Source organism: Falco biarmicus, chromosome 3, assembly GCF_023638135.1.
Source record: "Falco biarmicus isolate bFalBia1 chromosome 3, bFalBia1.pri, whole genome shotgun sequence".
Taxonomy (NCBI): Eukaryota; Metazoa; Chordata; class Aves; order Falconiformes; family Falconidae; genus Falco; species Falco biarmicus.
In genome coordinates, this window is record NC_079290.1 from 107,850,665 (window position 1) to 107,876,295 (window position 25,631).

General features: G+C 45.7%; 2 protein-coding genes across 7 annotated transcripts in view; both read right to left on the minus strand.

Annotated features, from left to right (window-relative positions):
* Positions 1 to 545: 545 nt before the first annotated feature.
* On the minus strand, positions 546 to 17,087 carry MMP23B (matrix metallopeptidase 23B). The gene is made up of 8 exons (XM_056331578.1): positions 14,296 to 17,087; positions 10,374 to 10,519; positions 7,372 to 7,511; positions 5,967 to 6,134; positions 3,807 to 3,971; positions 2,958 to 3,068; positions 1,863 to 1,989; positions 546 to 1,178 (listed from the first exon to the last, which is right to left on the minus strand). The coding sequence occupies exons 1-8, from the start codon at positions 14,464 to 14,466 to the stop codon at positions 1,004 to 1,006; spliced, it is 1,203 nt and encodes a 400-aa protein (XP_056187553.1). The 5' UTR covers positions 14,467 to 17,087; the 3' UTR covers positions 546 to 1,003.
* A 5,368-nt stretch (positions 17,088 to 22,455) lies between these two features.
* MIB2 (MIB E3 ubiquitin protein ligase 2) overlaps positions 22,456 to 25,631 on the minus strand; it is a 53,616-nt gene continuing 50,440 nt past the window's right edge. For all 6 annotated transcript variants that reach the window (XM_056331558.1, XM_056331557.1, XM_056331556.1 and 3 more), the window contains 2 exons: positions 25,494 to 25,559; positions 22,456 to 23,680 (listed from right to left, as the gene is read on the minus strand). In XM_056331558.1, the coding sequence (XP_056187533.1) occupies positions 23,439 to 23,680; positions 25,494 to 25,559 (308 nt within the window). In that variant the 3' untranslated portion in view covers positions 22,456 to 23,438. The remainder of the gene's footprint in view (positions 23,681 to 25,493; positions 25,560 to 25,631) is intronic.

The following is a 25,631-nucleotide window of genomic DNA, read 5'->3' on the forward strand; positions in this document are numbered from 1 at the left end:
ATGATGCCCTCCTTGGCTGCTGCCCTATACCGCAGCGTGTGAAACGCTCTGCCGTGCTGTTGGTGCTTTTAAGTAGGAAGAAACTTCTTTCAAGAGGTTAAGACGACAACTGGAAAAGGATTAATCTGAGCAATGTAGGCTCCTTTAATACCGGATAAGGATCTTGCTAAATGTAACAGCTGTCAGGGATTCATTCCTACCTGTGCAAACGAATGTGCCACTGCTGTAGACATTTGCTAAACTTTGCCTACCCGTGCTCGTGCTGCGTTCCTGGTGGATGTGGCGTTTATGTCGTCTCTGTTGAAGGAGTAGGGAGGCTTATTGGTGGGACACCTAAAGGGCAAGCTGTGGGGAGCTGCTGATGGAGGTAAATAGCCTGTTGGTGTAAGGGTACATGAGTAATGAATACAAACCACAGGAAAGCAGCTGGGGGGGGGGAAGATGTTCTGTGGGTACTTGAACTGAACATGTTGAAATGTGGAATGGAGTAATTAGGGTGTATTGTGACCCTACATCCTCCTCCTGACAAGGGGAAGAAAGTAATGTTTGTAAGTTCTTCTATTGCTATGCACCAGGATCAAAAAAAATGATAGCAAAAGACTTACAGAGTATAACTGGTCATTTTCCTTCCACAATACCTCTGCCATCAAGCTGTTCACCCGTTTGATTGATGAAGTTATGTTCTTGGTTGTCAGCAGTCTGCCGTGATCCACATAGTTTAACTGCAAAAATCTTTTGACACTTTACTTTTTCTAAAAAGTTGGGTTGGTTTTTTTTTAATTCTCTGTACAGCACATTCTTGATAAATTCTTTATCATTAAAACTAATTTGGAAAAGTTTTGCATTCTGTTATCAAGGCTCAGAGTCTCTTTTGCCGGAAGTGTGGAAGCAGCCGGTTTAGAAGTTCAGTTGCACTACTGGAGATTAAATATAAAATGCCAAAGAAACATTTTGAATTTGAAACAGAACTAGCAGTAATTGAAGTGGCCATTCCAGGTCCTTGTTAGTGCTTCAGTCTGATTCTCCAGGAATAAGTAGTCAAGATTCTTTCTTTTTTCTTTACTATACAAGTGTAAGTTCCTTCATTAATTGCGTTTGCAATGATGCTCATGTGATCTTCATTTAAGGATAAGTAACCTGGATATGAGTATTCCAGAAGCTCCTTATCTTTATACCAGCTGTCATTAAAAAAAAAAAAAAAAAATTAAACTGTAAAATGTCTAGTACAATGCAATATGTGTTAGTGGTTGTTCTTTCTCCTAGTAAGTTTTGCTGAGCGAGCATACAGCACAGACGGGACTTAACCTTGGTCCGTTACAGTTTTAAGACGATGGCAGTTACACCAGGACAATTCTTTTTATTATTTTGAGGAGCTTGATGGGAATTTGGGTTCTCATCCTAAAGTAGCTCATGGACCTGGGCTTATTTCTCTCCATTTTGGATATGTCCAGAAATAATATGCTTGTACATTAGTAAGCACTAACAAACTGTTAATTGAAAGGGGAAATTTAAGACTAGTTTTTTGCAGAATACGGGCCAGGGGATTTTGATTTGAGGGTAGGTGTTATCTTTTTGCTACATAGATGTGAACTGGAATTTATCCTTTTTCAACTCAGCTTGCTCATTCCCAATAGTTCTGCTTTCAGACCAAATGCTTTGCAAAGTTACAAATAGTATTTGCACACTCCCTTCTCACTGTTAGCCACCCCTCTTTCTACTCTGGGTGCCAAATGAGACAGTGATGTGCTCGAGAAGATAAAGCGCGTTCTTATTTACGCTGTTTTGTCATCCTTCCTCATCCTTTTTGGTTAGGTAAGCTCTCAAGTCTCCTAAAGGATGGGATTAAATGAGAGAGCACTTACTAAACTTTGCCTTTTTTATGAATTATCTTCTGTCCACAGCGGAAGGTGACATTCCTGCCTTCAGAAACAGTCTTGGTTTTTGTCCTTGGCGGAGGCAGAGTAGGGGGGACCGTTGGAAATGGGAATTCTATCCCCCCGAGGTGAGAGAAAGAAACAGCAAAAGTTAGTCTATCTCACGATCAAGCTTTAGTCATGCCAAAACATTTTCACAGAATTATGTTAGCACCTAAGGAACCTTAAAAGTATTAATTTCAAAATGCCTCCTACTGAGCAATTCTTAAGACACGTAACATTATGCAAAGATAACAATTTTGTTGCATGTGAACTGACAGAGGTGGATAAAATCCACTTGCCTGTTGCATATATATGGAAAAGCGTATGTTCGATATATGACCAGTCCACCAGAATATATGGGCTTATAATTAATCTGGTGTAAAAAAAATACCTAAGAGGAACTAGTTATACGGTACGCCGCCTTAGGGTCAGTAGGTATTCATCTGAAGCTTAATGCCACAGCTGCAGAAACTGTCCTGATCCTGCATTAGTCCCTTTTCTGGACTCGTAAGACTGAGAGACTAGATACGGTGATTAACATACTTCATCTCCTTTTCTGCAGAGCAGCTCAAGTCCAGCTGTGCTTGAGATGTCATTTGTCTTGTTTACGTCTCATCGCTGCATCAGGAACTGTACTGCATCCCTCATCTCTGAATTTAACACTTCAGCATCTCCCCTCCTCAGCTGGGTCCGAAAGGGAAGCAGGCTGAGGCGCACGGAGTAGCTGTGTTTTCAGAAACTGCCTCTCATGGGTTCAGTTAAACTAGAGAAGAGTGGGACAGTTTAACGTTCTAGTCCACAAATGTTTAAACATAAAAGCTGATTCCTATTTCCAAGCCTTGGTCTTGGCTCAAATGTTTGAGTGGGCGTCTCTGCTGTTCTTCTCATCAGAGCTGGACAGGGTGAGTCGTTTGCACCCACTGTGTGGACCTCCAGCACGGAATTAAGATCCTGCGCATTCCCTCTGGCAGACACTGCTCAGCCGTTACCTCCTCCCTCCGTGCAAACCCCACCAAGAACGGCAGAAGAAAAGTCAGATACCGTAGCAGAAGTCACAGGTGGATGGACAGTGCTTTTTCATCAGCTTCCTGCGCTTCTCACAGAAACCCTTCTGTGCCCACGATGGGCACATAAATAATCTGTCTTCGCACCCTGAAACAGAAGGTGACAAGGCATTGGAGGGATTGGGGTAGGCTGTTCCTTCTGAGAAACCAACCGACATTTCACCTCCATCAGATTGTTCAATGGAAATGATAGAAGTGGGACAGGAAAGAATCTAAACCAGGAGTACAATAAATAGGGCAGTGGGCTGGATACGGAGCTGCTTCCCTGCAGCAGCAGCAGTGATTTGAGAGCGCTGCTCTTTCCCAGTCCTGCACTAGGGAATGGTTGAAGTGTCAGAGCTTGAGAGAATCTTCCCACAGCCTGTTTGATCTACAGAGAGTTTTGTCACTTTGTATTAATACCTCTGAGTCCAGCCAAAGAGAAACCAACAGCTGTTTGCCCTCCGCCTTCCTGTGCACGTGAGCTTCCTGCTGCGCACCTGATGTATAAGTGCAAGTCAGGGCTCTCCATGGCTAAAATTGGCCTTTTATTCTTGTATGCACAAATAGAAAAGGCCCTGAGCCAGTTGCCAGGCTGGGGCACACTGAGCTGGGCCTGTGGGAAGGCACACGGTGCCCCTGTCCCTGCCGGGGCAGCTCAGAGCAGCATTGCGAGTGGACTCACCCCTCTGAAAGCTTCTCCCACATCTGCCATCGCTTAAAAAGGAGTAAAATCCCTGCTGGCTTACAGCCTAGTCCTGCCAACTGATGAGATCAAACACCATGAAGCTCCACGGGATCCAGCTGACGCTTCAGGCAGATCTTTGCACGGTGCTGCCTTCCTTACCGTAAAGCCTGTGAATTCCCCAGACTTCGTCTTGAGAGATGGTCTTTTTCCCAGTCAAAGTGGCATTGATGTGCATGAGGGCATTGGGGTTCAGGGAGTGCATGAGTCCCAAGGCATGGCCTATTTCATGAGCTGCTACGTGGACCAGATCCGTAAGCCAGACGCCTGGAAGAGAAACGGAAAACCAGCTGGCATTGTGCAGTAAAGTACATTAGCTAATCCTGGTTTAAAACCAGACGAAATATTTTAGCACTGGGACAGCATGGTCTTATCAAAGGTTGCCCCGGCTTCGCCTGCTCCATAGCTGCTGGGGTGCAAATAGACGAGCCAATTATTTCCACGTGCTTGTAGTTTCAAACAGCAGCACACGGAGCAAGCGATGCCACACCACAGGAAGGCTGCCCTGAAAGAGCACTGCTGGAAATGAAGGCAAGTGTCCTGCGTAACGCTTTCTTCCTCTTGTCAGCCTTCTGCTCACTTTGTTCCCAGAGCCCTGAGCTGTAACTGGGAAGTGGCTGTTTGGGAAGGAGATTGCTACTGGAATGTTCCAGTCTGAAAGAGCCAGCAGACCTCTGCATCCCCCACAGCCTAGAGCTCAAGTTCCTCAGCAGCACCTCGAAGCCTGCTTCCAGCAGAGATGGAGTTTAACTGAAGGGTAACTCACAAGAGGTGTTTTATTTACTGACCCTTATCTTGACACCTTGCGCAATTACAGGCCACGAGGATCTCACACGATTCCTGTGTTAAATGCAGCTGCTTATGGGAAGGAAGCACCTGAGAGGGGCAGCTTGGAGACGTGCTTGGGTTACCAGTACATGAAATAGGGACCCCTAGGGGGTGGAGTGTTTTGGGGGTTTTCTTAAAGACGTCTGCTAAATCTCTCTGGTATGACTCAGAAGAAAAATGGTTTCGTTCTACTTTGTTCCCATCCTTCTTTATGCCAATAAAGGCGACTAATTCAGCGTTGGAAAGAGCAGCAGCCACTGTGGACAAGCAGGAATCGGCTCAGCCTCGCACCGGCTTTCCGAAGGCAGAAGTGATCCGTACAACTCGGTCACCTCCGCACAACAGTAGCAAACCAACCGCACCAGCAGCTCCGTATACAAGACTGGAGTTACGCTGCCACAATAGAGAGCCAGTGGCAGAACCGGCACTCGGGACTGTGGCTTATTCCATAACTTTTACAAAACTTCACTAAGAATCAAGTTTTGCAAGTGTCTATGCTTGTTTCAACGGCTGCTTGCAGGAAAATACAGGCTGGGAAAATACACTGTTCCCGGATAACTCCGTAACTTCAAGGCACAGGTTTGTTACCAAACTCTCTGATTTCTGTTATCCCAGACAAATGCTGCCGCTTGATATAATTAGCAGACTTCAGTAGTTTGATGGAGAAGGGCATCCTTTCAAAGCTGAGTATTTTACAAAACGCCATCTGACCAGTTCTTTTCTTAACGTGTGTTGACATTCTTGCTTTAAAAACCATCTCTCCTGGGTCTCTGCCCCTAGATCTCATCTGTGCTGTGCTTTGGAAAGCAAGGGTAGGAGAAGTCCCTCTGTGTCACCTCAAATCCCATCTCCTCTTTATTTGGTGAGAAGCAGAATATCTTACTTCCAGGAAAAGTACTGAGTAGGTCATGTAACGTGAACTGAATTTGCTAGTTAGTCAGGGACCATCTGCTGTTAATTTAAAGTTAGTTTTGATATTGCTTATATAAAAAAAAATAAAAATCAAGAAGAAAACGCCAAGCTGTAAGTAACACTGACATTTTTAGGTGCCCACAAACCCAAAAATTACTACAGACGCAGGAAAACTAAAATCCGTGCTGTTTACTTCCATTTTACTTCCCTATTACTTCCATCACGTGGAAGTAATACAACATGGCCCTTCCCAGATGCACCTACCCGGGCAGAAGCCAGCTGGAATTACGGAGTATAAAGCTGAACTATTACATCCACTGAATGATTCAGAAAGAAACAGCACTGCCATGTGACACGGTCCCTTATAGCCATTCAGTCACACGACAGCCACACCAATCGCCAAAACCAGCGACGATCGCACCCGTTTGTTGTCTCTTTCCCAGACCAGGTAAATCCCTGAACAAGAATGAAAACTCTAAATCCTACAGGCATAAATTAGGTGCTCCCCGAGACGCGTGTTACCTTTTTTCCAGCTAAACCGGGTGTTCCCCAAGATCCAATACTCATGGTCATCAAAGTGGATTTCCCCGTTGGGTGGGAAGAAAGCGTGGGCAAGCTCCCCCGTGGTTCCATCGAAGCAGTGGTGAATGAGGGACTCCAGGCAGTCCGTGTGGTTGATAGAGTAGAAGCCTGTGGAGAAAGCAGCAGATGTAGTGTCTCCAGCAGGGGAAGCCCAGCCAGGACACAGACAGCTGTCAACTTGTGGTTTACTACTAAAATCTCTGATGGTCTCCCACATGTTTTCCAGCCTACAGAGCCACAAAAGAAAAAAAAAATTAAAAAAATAAATGCAAAGCAATTGTCAGGACTGATGGCTGCGTGACACAAACTGCTCAGCCCTGTGGTGACCCTGGATTTAGAGCTGTTTCCAGAGGGCAGAAATGAGTCTATACTCATTTTCAGAAAGGAACGCTGAGCTCTTTTTGCAACATCACATGGAAATATGTATTATTATTTTTCTGGAGAGAAGTTGGACAGTGAGATGATAACCCCAGGATGTAAACGTCCCATTTTAAATGTAAATAAACACATAGCCTTGGTGACATAGCTGCTTGCTATCTGTTTGCTAGCATGATGACAGTGTCACAGAGCGCCCTGCATCCACCCTGGGCCACTTGGAGCAGGACAGGCCCCTGGGACAGCAGATCACGCGCTTCTGAGTAGCATCATGCAATGTGAGAGTGAAGAGCATGTTGCAAAACAATGGTAAATCTGCCGGTTACCTCAACATTGCTGCCATCTGCACAGGAAATAACTATTTCACACAGACCATAAATCCCAGGAAGAATGTACATCTGGGGTTAAGACCAAGCAGATAATGCTGCAGCACTAAGATTTTCCTAGGCCTGAGAAACTTGGGAAATAAATACTGTGTCGCAATGCAGGGCCAGAAGGATGGGGAGGAGAGAGAGGGCAGAGAAAAGATGGTGCTTCAACATGATCAACAAAAGGGAGCCTAAAACGATGAAAAGCTGGAATCCATCACCTGCCCTTTGGCTTTGTGTGACCTCCGAGATGTCATTTCACCTTTCAGTGTTCAGTTTTCCCATCTGTGGAACAGAGATCATCCTGTCCCAGTGGCTTTTTTTTTAACCAGAGGGTTACTTTTTGTCAAATACCTAAAGCTTCCTGACTGAAAGATTCATAGAAAGCCGTCATTAGGATAGAGCATTTTCTTAGCGTAACAAAAAAGTAGTTTCTCTACCTGACTACAGGCAGGCGATGCCCCAGCCCTTACCCAGGAGGTTCTGCTGAGTGCACACAGCAAAGGAGGACTATCCCCTGCCTCCAAACACCGAAACAAGTCCCTCGTGGAGTCACCATACGCAACAGTGTCCCGTCAGCGCAGGAGCCCAGGCACTCTTACCGATTTTCAGGTCACTAGCCACGTGGCGTGGCACTTCTCTGAAGCTGAACGGTGACACTTCACTCCACATTCGGAACGCAGCCGCTAGCCCCTTGCGCGTGTCCCTGGCGTTTATGAGGTTTCTTGGGAAGGACAGGATTCTGTGGGGACACAGAACAACTTCAGGAAAATGCTCTTCCCTTCTCGAACGTCAGCTGAAGGCTCTCAGGGCTGCATCAGGCAATCAGGCATTTCTAGTCACTCCAGCAGGTTCAGAACAGGAGTGGCTTCAACTGGATATTAAGAGCATTTAATAAAACCCCCACGGGGACTAATATATTGCTGATACTCTTCACAATCACATGTTCCAGACTACAGCTTTTGTCCCTCCTCAAGCACATCATTTTCGACAAGGTTCTCTTGGAAAACTATTTTTATCCTCAAATCTCCCATCTGTTGTGCAGTGTTGCTAGAAGAGGAAACACCTGTGTTTCAGCAGCAGGTAACTCCTATACGTAAAACACTTAGGCTACAACGTATGTGCACACGCTGAATTAGAATCATGTCAGGCATGACTTTTTGAAAGAGAGTTCCAAAGAATATCAAAGGTTTGACAGTCAACCAAGTTCTTTCCTTTGAAAAAATCTCATCACTTGGGAGAAAGACGTGAGAGAGGTTTTTTTGCTTAGGCCTCAGGTATAGACACAGCTGAACAGTAAGAAAACTACTGGTGCAGGATGGCAGAACCCCTGTTTGTACCATGGAAACATATAGATGGCCCCTAGAAACTTACCTTGTCCCAAAAGAAGGTCTGCATTCAGGAAATTGCCTGAAGTGTAGCAATTGGGAAAAGTTGTGTATATTCTGCTATCCCTTCTGGTTGTTTTTTAGCTATGCTGTTTATGTTCTCCCTCCGTCCCAGCACATCCTAAAGGGAGCAGAAGGTTTTGTATCAAGCCAGGCTGTTAACGAGAGTAAACCTGGACAATTAAGACTATCAGGAGGCTTAGTCTGTTGGGGATGAGCGTAAAGGGAGAGATGCTCTCTGCTCAGTGTGGAGGAGTCAGGTTCACGCTACCCACTCATTCTTTGTCTTACAGGCAGGACTAACCCCCGCCGTCCACCAGAAAGCCAAGACGTACTGATCGGCACTGCGGCATCGCCCACTGACCACCACCACCGCGCATCGAGCAAGTAAGGCCAGTGACAGGATGAGACTTCTGTGTAAATGACGGCGTATCAGCTACCTAGAGCATCGCGGTAACCGCAGCATCAGGCACACCTTGCAAATTATCTGCCCGGCCTGCATTTGGTGACCTTGAGAAACTCCTCCTCCTGCTTGTAGGGAGAAGAAAGGGGTTAGGGGAGAGCTCTCAGCCAGATGCCACCGCTGCCATCCTTCTGCCACCCCACAGGCCCTCCTCACTCCTCACCTCGGGCAAATGCACTCAAACCACAGCTCAAAATGCTTTCCTTGGGTGACAGAACACTCTCCCAGCCCTTACAGTCACAGCTGGGGCAGCTCTCCAGGGCTACGGTGTGGGAGGCACCCTCACAGCTCCACAGCAGTGCCCTCAGCCCAAGGCCCAAAGCAATCTGCCCCGTGCATTGCTGCTGCCACTTCTACGGGCTTCCAGAAACCCGGTGTCCTCTGCCACTCAAGCCGCTGCGGTTTAACAGCGAGTGCCGCTCTCTTGAGAGGTCAGGTCTGGGGCTTGCTCGGAACTTTCAAGTCAGGAATGGCTGGACTTAGCGGCCACATGAAAAGGACCTTTGTTATCACCCAAGACATTGAAAGAAAAAAACTGGTTTGGCTGCTGCATCCCCAGGAGGGTGCAGACCCCAGCCAGGAGTGGACAACAGCCCCTTCTGCGGCCAAACCTCCAGGACTCCTGCTAGTCTGAGGTTTCCTGCCACAGTCTGATCTACCCAGCTGTGCTCAGCTTACAGAACCGTTTCCAAGGGGATTCCCTGAACCTCGTTCTGTCCGAACTCCTGTTAGCTCGCCTGAAAAACGTTCAGCAACACCATTAATATTTCCCCAGAGAGAAAAAACACCTTTTCAGGATGCCACCAGCACAACCCATCGTGCTGGGCAGTTTCAGGGGCTGTTCAGCCACCAGTAAAGCAAGGAAGTGAGGTGCCCCAAGGCTGAACAGCGAACGGGACCGTCACTGCCTTATGCCAGCCACAGCGGTACAGCCAGACGGCACTGAGGAACAGTTCCGTATCAAAATCCATAGGAGCCCCATCAGCTTTGGCTCCGAACAGCCCACTTGATGGAAGTAGCACCAGCACTGCACATTTACATAGCTCCATCGTATCCCAACCAGACCAGTACCAGGATGGTACTGCTGGAATGATTCCCAGCAGTGGCAAACCCAGCTGGAAATGGGTAATCTGGACAGCCACTTGGCCTTGGCAGAAATGTCTGAAAATATCAGGGTTCATATTCGCTCACCCTACAATTACCAAGGGCTTTTTATTGTTTATTTGTTAGTAACCTAAGAGTTGGCATCCTTTCCTGAAAACACCAGTGGAAAAGAGATTCCTAAAACCACTCAGCACTAACAGGACTCTGTCCTGAAATCACAGAACCTTTCAACAGCAGCTGCCCTCAGCGATAATTTAGGTTCATACAGAAATCTTAAAATTACCAGCGTGACAGAGTCAGTATTCAATTCTCTACCTTCTGAGAGAAGTCCCTAGTTTTGGAAAGCCTACCCCTCTCTGAAGCCTGAATCCGCCCCTGAACAGTTAGTTTCACTGTAAGCAGCCTCAGCACGCAGCCGTATGTGCGCAGCTTCTAGCGCAGTGACGATGCTTCACACAATCCACAGCTGGCAAGAGGTGTAGCATTTGGAGAAATACTTCCTACTTCAGAGTGGCTTTAGCAGCTGCCCATTCACTAGCAAATGGATTAGCAATATTCATCGGGTTAATATCTATACCCATGGCAGGAAAAACTCAGACCCCAGTGACACTTAGAAAATGCTCTTAGGGCTCTAACGCCGAGTCCGTACTTGTAAGTCAAGTTGAAGTGGTCCCATTTCAAGTGCCCTGGTGTGATCGTGTATCGTTTTCTCCGTGCTGGAGGCTGAGGTGGGAAAGCTGGACTGTGCAAAGCAGACACTCTCACTCCACGAAGACCGGGCGATGTGGCATCTTCCTTAAAAGACAAAACAGGAGGTTGAAAGAGGTGGGAGAGTTTGCAGGACTGAACAGCGTAAAAGAAAAACTACCATTTTGTGGGGCATGTGGAGGCTGGGGAGCACAACTGCTCCTCCTTTACGGGTGTCCAGGAGACAAGACTAGTGCATCAGCTGGCCAGTGCTTTGCAAAACATCCCTGTTCCCAGTGGGCTGAATGAAACCAAGCCAGCAAAAGAGGAGATACGTGGCAAGGGGTTCTCGGGGCATGTCTTAGATCAGACACACAAGGAAAGGAAGGGAGCAGCACCCCTCGACACCAGATCACAGAGGACCAGTGCTGTAGGCTCCCTTGCGCTGCTGCGTAACTCCAGAATAGGGCACTGCAGCCACTCCGCTCTTCTCCTGGAGTGCGGCACAGATGGAGCAGGAATGAGGCCTCGGTCGGTTTCTGGCTACAGCAAGTGCTGCAGCTCTTCCTGGAAAGTTTTCATTTCCTTTCCACTTTTGCTATTGCTCTCCAGCCTCGCCACAGAAGAAATTAAATACTGGACAAATGAGTAGAACAGGCAACCCTTTGTGCAGAGAGCTCTTTATAAAGCTGCATTGTGGACCTGAAATGCCTTCAAAGTAAATAAGAGCCCTGGAAACCCTGGAGTACGCTCCAGTACATCGTACAGTAAAAGACATCAAATTTCGTGACACGTCTAACTCAAACTATAAAAGCCTTTTAGTCCTGAGTAGTGGAGGTAAAAGAAGGGGACCTGACACAGTTCTCTGGAAGTGTACCTGCCCTGCCTCCCAGGACTAAGACACTGAGTATCTCTGGGTCGTCATTGCTCCAGGGCAACAAAACACTTACTAAGCGATGTATACAGTGACAATGTCAGAAAAGCTGCACAGTAGGGGTTTGCTCAGCCTCACAGCACGCTCTACAGAAAGCAAGAGCTCTCTTCATTTTTACCCATGAAAGAGCTGAGGCTCTGAGAGTCAAAACGGCATATCCCTGCTCTCACAGCAAGCCCAGGGCAAGGCAAGAAGCCCCAAGCTACAGCTGCCAGATACTGCCCAAATCACCAGCACCTCTCGGTGACTCCAGCTTGTCACGGCTGGTAACATCCAAGGGGCTCTATTCTAACGGGACACCGGTCTCCCTTGCTCATGCCTGCGAGCCACACTAGCTTCTATCTTGTTCTCATCTCAGGATCTTTCCTTCCTAGCAGGACAGTCATTTAGGCTTTTTCCAGCTCAGCTGCGGGTCTGGCTCCCAACTTGAAACCATCAGTCTTTGAATGCAAGGAATGCAAGGGCCATAGAGCATCGCCTATGAGACAGAGAGATGTTAACTACTTAGTACCTTGCCTTCTAAGCAGCGAGCTTTTGGCAGAGTATTTGAGTGCATTTCTGGGAGCCTTCAGATGCCAATTTGCTCTTGAAAGAACACACAGGATCACCTTTCCCTTCTAATCTCTGTCAGTTTGTTTGCTGCATTAAGGGATCTGGCTGAGGAACCCATACTTTTTGGCTCGCTCTGCTCAAGGCTTAGCCCCTTCTTCACCGAGGCACTGTGATGCGAGTACACTGGCTGTTTTCCCTCTCCTTCACCCCCAGTGGCTTTTACCTCTGATTTTACTCTGAGAATGCCATCTTCCCTCGATACAAAAGGAAAATTGTGCATCCTCTCAGCACCACAGATGAGGTGGAGGATCAGCTAGCCTGTCTATCAGTGATCTGTTGGAGCTCTAAGAGAAGCCTGGAGCAGATTAGCTCATAAATTACAGGATAATAAGACCCTTTCTTTCTTGCAATTCTTTCAAGAAGAATTAGGCAAATCCTTTCTGCCTTTGTTGTTTACTCTACGAACCCTTGCCGGTATTGGGGCTGATTACACATTCTTTCTGGCATCAGTCAGAAATAGCCCAGGATTGCTAGCACCGTGAATTCTCAGTTAGTTTACGGGCTCCAACTCAGGAGACCTGATAACTTCTGATGGGATGTGGTAAGGTATTAACACTCTTCAGTAGCTGTCTGTCTTTGTGACAGCTGCTCCTGCTCTTTAGCAAAGCCAGCAGAGCAGGTGGTGTGTTTGCTTTCCAGCCTCTATAATTCACAGCCCAGCTGGTGCCATTTCCAGCTGATGATAACACACCGAGCTGGAAGCTGCATAGGCTGAGTATCAGCCACTGCCCATTCTGTCCCCTCTGCCACTGGGCTACTAAATTACACCAGCACAGGGTGAAATCCTAAGGCTCTTAAAGCCCCCTGGGTATGAACAGAGGAAAATTAGATAGTCAGAAACAGCCTGCTGGCTTCTCCTTCTGCAAGGAAAACCCCTGCAGCCCCAAGGGATTAAAATTACTGTCCTTCCTACAGCCATTGAGCTTAAAAGTCTAAGGCTTAAGTGCAAGGGGGTGGGGGGAAGAGGTGTCCTTAGTGAGTTTATCCTTAAAATGCAGAACAAAGCAAGGGTGACTCAGGCCCAGCAACAATCACTGCAACCTGTATCTGACCCAGCCACTAGCTCAAGAAAGGTGCAGAAGGCTGAGTTCTCTTGCTCAAACATTCTGCTCAGTCTCTGTTCTACTCTAGTCTTTGTTCTACCTACTACTGGTGCAACAGGATGCTTTTAATTAAGAATGTGTTGCAAAATGAATTGGGGATGGGTGGGGTACCACACATACGCTATAGCTCATATGGAGGATTCTGACAGAAATGGGATGACCTAGCTAAAAACTTCACGGTATAATCTGGATCAAAGGTTCTGTCTGGAGGCCAAAGAACCAAGACTATGGGAATACTCAGAACTGGAGGAGCAGCCAGCCACCTCCAGGAGGAAACCCATCTGACTGTGGTTGAGGGCTCAAATATTCAAAAAATTTCAATGCGCTCCCTCTCAACTACTGCAATAGGCACCAACATATATAAAGGCAGACACTGGCCAACATCCCTGCTCGACGTTATTCACTCTCTGCAGTTGGACCTCCATTAATTTACTCCACTGAGTTGTAGCGAGCACAGTTCGTTCCCCTCTCTCGCAGCCCCCCTCTCCTAAGCTAAACAGTAACATTACTCTGTGACTTAGTACCAATTACCAAGAGCCCTGAGCATGTGATGCAAACAAGGGGGGGTATTGCCAGAATCTTCATAAACACAAACAGCAGGAGAGGATGCAAGCGCTTGGAGAAGATTGTTTTGGGTTTTTTTATAAAATTAAAAACTAAAATTAAGCCAAAAGCAAAAATTAAAACCAGCTACTGAGTGCCAGAGCCTTGCTACAGTTCCCCTTGAACATCAGTCTGTCCCAGTGTATCTTGCTAATGGATGGACCTTGAGAGTTAATTATCACCTAATAGTTTCTGTAGGTCCAGTGTTAACTCCCAGGTTAGATCTTACACTGTGAGCCCTGCCTCTGGAGTTCCTAGGAAAGCTCAGCTGCTACAGAGATCAGAATACATGCATGCCACATCACACTAGGCTGGGAAAGCAGAGGTACTCGGCATAGCCAAAGCTCTCAGGGAAAACCACCCAAATCTGTGCATTCACTGTTTGGTTGTTTGCAAGCTGCCCACATAACCCTAATGATCTGATTCATCTTGGATGCCTAATTACTTTTTAGAGTCCTTTGCAAAAAGGGACTCAAACAGCCATAAACAGACCTTGTTGCCGTAACTGTTATTTATATATTGTTTAGGTTGCTTCCTGTATGCATCCGTCTTCTAAAAAGAATACACATGCATGTACATTTGATATCCCCACTCCCCTTTCAAGCATTTGTGAATTGGATCCTTTCTCCTACCTGACTTTTCTGAACTGCAGCTCCAGCTGGATCTCCCACAACAGCCAGAAAAGCCACCACAGGGAATATGCATAAAAATCCCACAAGGGTTCTGCAAGCATTGCTCTTTTTCTTGTCAACTGAGAGGCAGCTCTTCCTTCTGTTTGCAGAAAGCTGTTCTATTTGGTCCATGTCGTTCTGTAATACTTTTTAGAGAGAGATGTGGCAGATAACACTAAGACATTCTCTTCACAGAATGCATTGGTAATCCTTTTGCTCACAGTTGCATTTGGAGCGTTTGTGAGTAGCCCTGCCAAAGTTGTGCAGAACCACTAGAGTTTTAAAAAGCTCTAAAAAAAAAAAATAATAATAAAAAAAGTAGACTTTACATTAAGCCTCTTTCCAACGTGCCAGAGATTCTCTGCCAAGTGGTATCATGTTACTGCAGCTGAAAGTTGGGCTGGCGGAGGAAAAGCAGCAAAGTGAAACAAGCTGGGATGGATATGAACTCTTTTCTTTAACTGACTCTATAATCAAGAGGACAAATCTGCAGTTGTCAGCTTTATGTAATGAAAAAAATTGGGGGAGGGGGCAGCAAAAGGAATCCAGAAGCCAGCATCATGCCCTTGGAATGTTTCATGAGGGATGCTTAACGCTAGAAGAGCTGTCGTTTGTCAAGGGCTGTCTTCAGGAGCAGAATGAAAAACGAGATGCTGTGAGAAAGCAGGCAGGCTTCTCGGCTTAGGAAATTCTGGTCAGGGAGTTTACAAACTCAGATAAAAGTAAACAACAACCCCCTCTTCCACGAAACTTGGCAACTGACCAGCGATTTTCTCCTATACTTGGGAGCGACCCAGTAAGGGGTTATCACGCTGAGAAAGACAAGCATGGTTGGAATCACGTGGCTTTTGGGTACCACTGACCTGGAGAAGTGGTCCGTTTGTCTGGAGCTGTTAGGTCCTGCAGACACAAAGGCAATTCAGGACTTTTAAGAAAACTTACTCAGAAATTCTGCAATTTTCAGAAACAGCGGCAATTTTCTGTCTGGTCACTAAGCTACTCGGTGCTCTGGAGGTGGGGTGGCCTTAGCTAAACAGTTCTGACCAGAGGAAAAGGAATGGTGCAATCTCCAAGTTTCACAAGCAAACAGCAGAGAGGGGGTAGTTCTATTGCCAGCCAGTGTAAAACATTCCTAAGGGGGTACCTGAAGCATTTGAAAGGTTTCAGAAAATTCTCGCAATTTTAATCATGAAAAATTTCTTTAATTTTTCTCCCCCTAGTTCACAATCAAGCTTGCAACATTTTATAAGTTTCATGTATTTTCAGACTAGAGCTGGCCCGGAGCTTTTAAACAACTCAGAATAAATATGACCAATGAGTCTGTGTACAATTTCATGAAAATTTTCTTTTTCAATTTTCACCAAGCTCCCCCCTGGAGAAACCCCGTGCTTTCTGCAGAGAGTGGACAAAGTGCAGCAGCTGTTCAGATACCGGGAGAACGACAAAATAAGAAGTAATATGGAAGGAAGTTATGGCTAGAATTACAAAGGAAAGCTGGAACTAGGAGGAAGGGAAAGCAGAAAGCAAAGGACCAGAGCTGTTAACTCCTGTGGACCAAAGCAGCCAACCGCAGCAGTCCGAGACAGTGGCTCATCTCAGCTGTGAGCTGCGAGTTTCTAGGGACTGTTACACCTCTTCCCCCGTAGCACAGCGTGCAGAACGGAACATCCCAGAATGGAACATCCCTGCTTTGTTCTGAGCTCCAGAGTGTAGTGCAAACGCACCTCCATTTGTGACTTAAGCTGCAGGCCACAGCATGAAGGGAGAAACTAGTAACAACGTGCTCCTAAACTTATCAACGTCTCATGTTCCCCGGAACGAGTTTCTGTCAGTCTGTAGATGAGAACACATCTGCAGAAAGACTGATTGAGAAAGGACTCTTGAAGTAAAAACCTGCCTTGGAATGGGGCTTAAAAACTTCAGCCAAGAGCTCTTCTCCAGTAAAGCAGTACTGGCTTGAAAGGAAAAATACAGCTAGCAAACACCATGCTGGAAGAACACTGAGTTTTAGTTGTGGAACTGTGTAACAGCATTAAGTGCATCCGCCTTTCGTATGGCTAGGAAGAGTCAGCGGTGTCTGAAAAAGATTTTAATTTGTGCAGTTATGTATGTCCTGTCCTCTTGCCAAGAGTATCTGAGCACCTTTCAGTCTCTCAGAGCATTTAGTGGCCAATCAGTCTCGCAGGCAGGGCAGTGCTATTGCCTGTACCTTACGGGTTAGGGCCCACAGCGTGCCACGCCGGAGAAAAGACCTGCCTCAGGTCAAGCCTGGAATCTTGCAGAGCAGGAACCTGAAATCTTCCAAGCACCCAGTTAGTGCCTTACTGTTTCTGAAGATGACTACACGGACCTGAGTTTTAAAGCACAGATTAAGAACTCACACAACCACGCAGCCGGAGGGAACCAAGACATTTCCTTTGTCCCAGTGTAAAGAACGTGAAAGTTTTTGTAAAACACAACTCAGCTCAGACCCACCCTTCTCCCCAAAGTTAGTATCTAGAGCTTTAGTAAAAGCACATTCTTGAGAACCTCATTGTTTCTGAATACTTATTCACGCAGCTGCTAAAGGTTAGCACACCCAACCCCTTTCCACAAGTTATTCAAGTAGAAGTCTCAAGTATTCTGAATGGGGAAAGAGACCACACTGTGCACTACCTGTTTAACTTCTTGCACCACGTGTGGTGGGTGAATGGGGAATCTTGAGCTGCAGAGAAGATTCCTGACCTCTACGACACTTAGGATCCCGCTTCCCTGGCAAGGTAGCAAGCAGGTTAGACCTTGATGGATCAGAAGTGAGAGCAGGGTTTCTTGGAAAGCACGTTGTTCATTGCCCCACCCCCCACCCCCCCATATGCTAGGAATGTACTGTGCCCATCCACATAAAAATTCAGTGCCTGTGCATCCAACTGCACCAAACCACCGGCTGCAGAATGCTTTCAAAACTTTAAATTTAAGCCAAACATTTGCTCAGAAACCAGCTCAACAGTAAGGCCAAGACAAACCTCAGTTATTATGGCAATGAGAGGCAGATGAGGAAAGCTGTTATGCTGAGGTATTCAGAACTTACAGATGCAACTTGCAGTGTGAAGGGAGACACACAAACTTAATGCTGTGCACACTAACAACGCTTCTGATAAAGTCACTGTGCATCTAGATTATTTGGTGCACAAGCTCTGGCCAGAATCCTCAGCATTGCTGCTGATAAAAAGTGAAATTTCATGTTTATACTTAGCTCATTAGTACTGTGGTTGTTAATTTTCTAAGCACAACTCTTCTTTTTTTAAGGGTTATTAGGACCAGAGTGCACATCTGTTGACATTTCATCCCTGTTCTCTACCCTGGGTTAAGAATATCGTGGCTTTCCCAAGAGATTCTTGTGCTTAAAGGACTCTCAGATGCAGCCATCAGTGGCCTCAAATCTGCAGCACTTGTCAGAACATAAACCCCTTACAGATGCTTCAGACAACCCCCCAGACTCCCTTCTGGGAGCCAGTGTTGCCCCGTGCCAAGGGCAAGAAGTTAGCCTGGAGTTCCAACAGCCGAAAATATTCTCAATGCTTTAGCAGGCAGCCTGAGCCCCCGAAAGGACTGCTTTTATAGGAGCGCAGGGAACCACTGCTGTGACTTCAGAGTTCCGATGAATTTTAGAGGTCCCGGGTTCTCAAGTGCAGATATTTGGTTTGGACTATGGGCAAGAACTGTCATCCTGACTATATTTGGACAGAAAAACATTCCTGGCTTTGGTTTCTACAGAGTGTCTAAAAGCAATGGAACACATTACACTTTGAGGGAATCCATATGGTGTCACGTGGAGCAGGAAAGGAAGGCAGGGTACAGAACTGGCTTTGCTTTGTCTTCAAGCCATCAGCAGCAGTGACCAGGACCTGGGTATCCTTTGTAGGGAGCTGGGATTTTCTAAAGGAACACTCCGAGAGGCATACGCTGAGCTCTCTGCATGCAACCACCGTCACATGAAAAAGCAGGCTCTGGACAGCTGTCAGAAGGGAATGAATGTTGCATAACATTGCATAAAGCCTGCAACGGTCAACAAGAGACTATAGAGAACATAAGGCATGGGATCGTTTGCGCAACACAGTGCACTTCGCTTGTTAGATCCCCTCGGTCTTGCTTTGCTCTTTCCAATCTTAATTGCTGAAATGTTTCAAGAGGGGCTGCTGTGTAACACACAACATATGGCCACATTCCCAAGGGCAAGTTTTAGCTCAAAAACAAATACCTTCTCACTTCCAAGGATTATTCTTAGCATTTCTCTCCGCCCCTTTATTCAGCATTTGTTAACATTAAATGTTACTTTCAGCACTATTTCTAAATGGTTATCTCCGTGACATTAGCCACATCTAAGAGGAAAGGTAGCCCTGGTGCAGCAAGCCAGGTAGTGCTTTGTTCGAGTCCCCAAAACGATGCAAGAACCATCGACTACTGTAGTAATCTAATACTGTCTATACTCATGTGATGAGGTGCTACACAGAGAACCACCATTCGTGCTAGAACTGCAGCTGTCTGACTATCCAAAACTAACCTCACCTCTGAAGAAACCTCTTCTTTATTCACGGATTAAGTGTTTATCATTCAGCATTGGAAAAAACCGCTCCCATTAGCTTCCCCTGTCGGGAACTGGGAGCTGTACGTGGAGGTGAGGAAGACAGGGAAAGGAGAAGGACCTAACATCTGATCGTGCCTGACGGCTCAAGGCATGAGCATCAGTGTTTCATCTCCAGGGCACCAGTCCAAACCCAGGCCACAAGCAGGAGAGGGGGAGTGCACACAGCTGAATGTGATTTACTACATATTGGCTCCTTGGTGGCCCATGTGAAAAGAATTAGCAAATCCTCATATAGCTCTTATTTTTAAAAGCACCTACATATTTATCCCTTCATCTCACAACTTGGGGGGGGGGGGGCGGGGGAACCCAACCAACCCAACATTCTTGCATGGTTCCTGTGGGAATGGCTGTTAAAACTTGTACTTTTTCAGTGGGTCACACACTAAAAAGGATTGTGTCTGCTGTAGCAGGGAGCAACATTCCCCAGGGAGGGGGAGAATAAGAATGTTCTTTAGTCCCCAAGTGTTCTCCCACTTTCTATCATGCAGACCCTCGTGATCAGCATCTGCTGATGTTCCTAGAAAAATCCATGGTCTGCTGAATAGCAAATGAGCTGAAAACAAGGGCTTGCTCCAGCTGGCAAAGAAAATGGAATATTTTGCTTAACTGACAATTTGGAGCTGCAGCTCACAGAAGTGCCTGTACTGGCCTGACCTTGTGTTACCAAAGAGACGTGGTCTTGACCCCAGTGAGAAGCTCAGCACTCCAGTCATGGCCACGTAGCGAGCAGAATTTCAGGAATAAGATGAGGGAGAAATTTTTCTCAACACACAGATAATAAAGCGTGTCCATAAAGGAGTAAGAATTGCTTCCCCGGGTGGGGATATTTTTGTTCTTGCTCTTTGGTGGTCTGTATTAATAACCTGTAGGCCATTTGTAGATATACCAATCCTCCTGGTTTGGAAGCAGCATGGACTAGTGGGAACACAGTCCATATAGCAAGATGCATTCTTTTTCCAACTACCTCTCCACATGCAAGCTCCCTCTCTCTACTCCCTCAGACTCATGCCATCTGTAGAACATGGAGTTTTGGGCACACTCCCAAGGGAAGTGCTTTAGAAACCCTGGTTCCAAGTATGAGATGAGCTGCCACCTTGTATTTAGACTTTGACACCAGCCTCAGTGAGGTCTTTCCCTTTCGAAGCCATTGACGTACATTGCTGCAAGGTACTGAGCTGCCTTTCAAGAGATGGCACCCCAAGGGAAACAAGGAGCCCCCCAGCTCATTTCTGGAAGACCTAGCAGTCTCATTTGTGGGAAATCAACTGGTAATAAACACCAAGCAGAAAGTTACTCACTATCTACACTGATTAACTAATGACAATGTTTAGGTTTTGTCTTCAAAGAGCATTTGCCTACTGCTCTTTCATTTCCTTGCCTCTCTTCAGCCCCTTGCTACTCCTATAACCAGCAAGAATACCAACCGGTAGCAAAAGGAGAAAGGGGAGGAACATCTGCCCCCACCTTGCGCCCTCTTTTCCCCCTCTAATAATCTCCAGCTAAATTTAATGCAGCCCCTAATCTCAGTCCAGGCTCTTGGCTCTTTTCCTGCTTACTACAGATAGCTTTTCCTTCTCGTGCTTCAGATGCAAGCCTGGAGTGGAGCAGCGAAACTCTTTTTGCAGGCTGAGAGTACAGGCCAGATCACACATGAGCTAGACAAACTAGCAAGTACGTAAAACTAACCATTTCACCCAGTGGAGCACTCAACAGCTCCAAGTCACTCTCCGACCCTGGCCCTCCACATAAACAGGCTTATCGGGAAAGATAAACGGCAGAACCTCCCTCACTTCTCCAAAGCCTCAGACTCCCACAGAGCAGAGCCTGCCATGGGGGGCAAAGCTTACCAAAAACATACGTGGCACATAGGGGCATCTGCTTGCCTTCTACTAGTGAGCTCTTGTTCCTGTGGCTCCACTGACCAGCTTGTCTCTTCTCTGTTGTGGTGCAGGAATTCCCTTCTTCTTACTAGGAAAACGAAAGGGTCAAAATGGTGCTTAACATCTCAACTCTTGCTCCTCAAAAGCAGTCACAGAAGGAACAGCGAAATGAAAGAACAGACTCCCAACCTGATTGCTGCATTTACAAACCATTCCTGTAGTTCTTAAGCAGGTACATTATGCTGTGCAAAATTCCATCTCTTATCTTGGCCATACAATGCATTTCAGACATAAAAACAAGATCAGGAGATCTTGAGAAGGAACTTGCATTTTAAAAAGTTAAAACACAAAACTGAGGGAAGCTCTTCTTTCCCTAAAAAATCTCTTTTCATTAGCCAGGAAAAAAAAGAAGAAAAATAATCTCCATTTTCTGCAACAGCTGCACAGCTTGGAAGTCAAAGGCTGCAGTCTTCCTACAGTTTTTTTCCTTTAGGGAGAATAATCACTTGGAAGCCTTTCTTCATTTAGTAGCCAAAGAAATTATTTTAAAAATGAAGCAGATGCTCCCTGTTGTTTCTTCCTGAATAAAATGACACCTTAGGCATAAAAGAGGAGAATAACACAACAGATACTGAACAGTTTGCCACCTCTGTCCCCTCTTCCCCAAGTGCCAGCACACACATATATATATACATTTAACACACACGATGAAGCATCAATCAGTTTAACCTTTACTAAACTGCTTTTGGATTTGCTGTAGAGGCTTGTAAAAGAACTGTATTTCAAAAAAATGCTTAGAGTGGGGTTGGGGTAATATATAGCCTGGAAAATTATCAACCTGCATCAAATAGTGGTTAAAGCAGCTCTTACGTGACAAAGATGGCTCAGTCTTGTACTTCTGGAAAATAGCCTTTGCATGGCACTTTTCTATTGCTGCTCTACCACAATACAGCCAACATTTTGGGGAAATGTCTGGTTTATTCCAAAGGAATTTACACTAACATGAACTCCTAGGGAATAAGTAAATGAGTACCTGCACCTCTGATTTTTAACAAAGCGGATTCTGAAATTCAGCGTTAGGTTTTTTGGGTGCTGAATCTAACCCAACCAAATAATTTAGGCATTAAATCTGATCCATTTCCATAGCTCAAAAAATCCACTGAAACCGTAAGTGCCTCAAGTGAGTATTTTGACAAAGATTATCTATAGGAGTCACAGGCTGTGATGCAAGACTTTGTCACAACACCAAGTGATTATGAAGCATCGATAAGGAAGAAGTAATAAGTATTCCTGTAACTACCATATATTCCACAAAGTTAAAAATGTCTTTAAAAGATTTGCCACCTCTTTGCTAATGAACAAAGGTAGTAGAGGAACACCGTAGTTTGGTTTGGTTTAAATATTGCTTGTAATATCTAACAAACAGTACGCTTGTGTATAATTGTGTCATTAAAGATACACACCACACACGCAAACATGTACGTATATATACTCACACTCATGGCACACAAGCCCTACAGGCTGCCACTTTCACCAACAGTTAATTTACAGGATGGACTCAGTGGATAATATTTCTTCAGTCAGACAGTTGGAAAACACAATACAACTGGATCCGTATTTCAGCTACCATTTGTACATTCATTTTAATGCTCAGGAAAATATATATTTTATTTTATTAAGTTTTGCTGCAAAACAAAGAAACAAAAATGAAATCCCTTTTTCTCATGTCTTAATTATTACTATTTATTTTCTTTACACTTTGATTGGAGTATTTAACACCTGCCTTTGGCATTATGGATAGAAAGCTCAGGAGTCTCTGAACACACGGTTGTGCCAAAAAAAAAAAAAATAATGGAAGAGTGTCACTTAGAGGTTAGAAATATTTGTTGTAACAATATATTTTCTCCAATCAGTGTTCACTACTTTATCTCTAAGGCACACACTCTGTCTTTAGGATCTCATTACATCCAGATTTGCCTCTTGCCAGTCCAGGTTGTTGCTGAGCCCACAAGCACTAGTTCAGAGAGCATGCTGTCTTAGGACATTACCTCCCTACCACTGACAGGCAGCTGTGAGAACTGACACCGTGACCCATCTCCTCCGGTATCTCCTCACGTCAAGTGTAAGCGTATGCTTTGCCATTGCCTGCCAAGGTGTAAGGTATATCCTACAGCATCTGCTTCCAGAGCAACGCAAGGCTGCAGAGCTGGCACTGCAGGGCACTAGACAGGATGCAGTCACCCGAGTCGGATGCTGTTGAAAACATCTGCATATGGAAGTCTACTCGCATCTGGTCTGAAAGTCTCTTACACCTTCAGCGGACAGCTCGGTGGTCTTTACTTCAGGTTTTCTGATGGATCAGCAGCACAGGGTGAGGGGCTGCCTGCCCTCAAGCACCACTCCTCGGCCTTATGACACTGCAAGTAGAGGGGACTCCCCCCACCTCCACCCAAGTCACATCAGTCATTTGCTTCCCTCTCTTTCAGGATGGCTTTGCAGGTAGCCAAACACGACAGCCTGACTAGCGCTTCTCATCTATAATGCAAACAAAAAGGAAGTAAAGGAGGGAGGTGGGAACAGGAAGGGAAGCAAGCGGATCCTTAGACAAATATCTGAATCCTCTCCCGGATAGCCTGCCGGCAGATGGGGCAGACAGTAAGGGCTGTGCTGCAGTCTGGGCAAGAGCCGTGTCCACACTGGAAGACCAGTTTGATTTGGTCATCAATGCAAATAGGGCAGGTGATGCGCTCTTCCATCTGCCGGTAGCGGTTCTGCAGCTCCTCCATGAGCTTCCTCTGATCTGTGGATTCAGAGCCTGGGCTGCACTCCACCTCGGTGCTGTCTGCAGGGGTGGAGAGCAGGAAGACAGTTAGTCACTAGTGTGCTCTGCCTCATGCAGTGTCTTTTTAATTAAGACTTTGCCCCTCAAGAGTAGCAATTCCTTCAGACTAAACTCTCTTCACTGAGCCTTATCCAGGCATTCCTCAAAAAAAAAAGCCTGAGATGATGCTTTTTACAGACTGGCCAGCGTTGCTTTCCTCCATGTAGTTGCTCAGCTGGTTAGTGTATGTTTTTGTTTGGTTGGTTGCTTTTTTTAAAGGAAACAAAAACGTTGTCTGAAATGCCCTGCCTTGTTGTTCTGGAATGTGCTGCTGCTACCCTCAAGTTAAAACTTTCAAAGCTGCTTGTAATGCTCTGCCATACCAGTCTGGCAACCCTTACAGTGCTATGAGTACTATGTTCTCTCAACCTCCTGTTCACGTCTGGGATTCAAATTTCTGGTTAAGTCTTTCAGGACATACATGGTAGAACAGGAAGAAACCATTTTACATCACTTACATTGACTTTTGCATATAAGAAACTATACAAATAATAGTAATTTGGTCAACACTAAGAAGTGAAAAAACATCAAATCCTGGACAACTGCTAGCTTAAGTAAATAAGACTCCTCCTTGTTTCAGCTTTCAGCCCACTGTTCATCTTCTGATCCTCAACTTTTAATTAGGTAGAGCTTTACACTTCGATATAGATGTCGCTTTCCCCAGTATTCTGGAATTAGTTACGCTTCAGTGGTATAAGAAGTGATTTCAAATCCATAAAGGTGAAGCAAGTTTGGGGATGGGGAGCTTGTTAAAGGCAAACACTGAAGACATCACTGATAAGGACGTCCTGCTGAGATTTTCAGAGACCTTGACCGTTCCTCCTCCAGCAGAAATTTGCTTGCAAATAGCTCATTTGGAATTCTCATCATTATTTTGCTGCCAGTCTGTAACAAAGACAAATGCTCCTGTCTACCGTCAAGCAGACTTGCTATTTCTTGCATTATAGAGTTCCAAAGAATTTCTGGTTTTGTCAGCTGTATATACGTCCATTGCCGTGTGACAGGCTCTTGGCTCCCCTGTGCTTTTTTCAAGGCATCAAGTCTATATAACCTGACTCCAACAAAGCAGTCCATAATACTAAGTGATGAGCAGCAGGACATGCAATCCATTTGCCTGTGCACCTGCCATAAGAGTGATCTCAGCTACAAAGACATCAACTCTCATCACCTCTATGGAAGAAGCTTCAGTGGGAAACCTGTGTTAAATCTCAGGCAGGTGCAAACCCGCTTCTAGCTTGCTGACATGCATGATATTGCTCATTCTGGATGCTGAGTAAGGTGAACAGAAGACAGTCTTTTAGAACTGGGCTAAAAAGCTTTATCAAAACGATCCAGCTCAGTGATTCCTGGACAGCTGGCTAATGCCAGCCCCGCCCAGGCACTGTAATTTCAGCCAAGGGAGGAGCAAGGCTTTCACAAGACGTAATTTTTCCTTTCTCACAGATTTTCACTGTTAAATCACCACCTGTGAAAACCATTAGACTGACACATAGATAACCTAGTATTTGCTTTCAAGATGCAAAAGAAGCCACGCACAGGACAAGCTTTGTCAAATGTCCTCTCCTGCCTATGCAGCTTGAGCTTGGCCCACGACACCTGAGAGAATCCACCTCTAAAGGTGGTCAATGGAAAAGGCACACCCCCCTCTCCCCTAAAGAACCCAAAACAAAATGTCATCTCCCTTCCTTATGCTTATTTCACTGAAAATCATTGATGCTGCTCAAACTAATGTGACCCTTCCCGCAGCACTGAACAGCAGGAACAGCAAACATACCTTGTTTCAGTTTTTTGGTTATTGTCACTTGACATTTGATGCACTTCTTCATTCTCCTGGAGCATTCTACCATGAATGATACAAGAAGAGATTACAATTAAGCTCACTGATGATAGAATGAAGAGGAAGACGACAGAC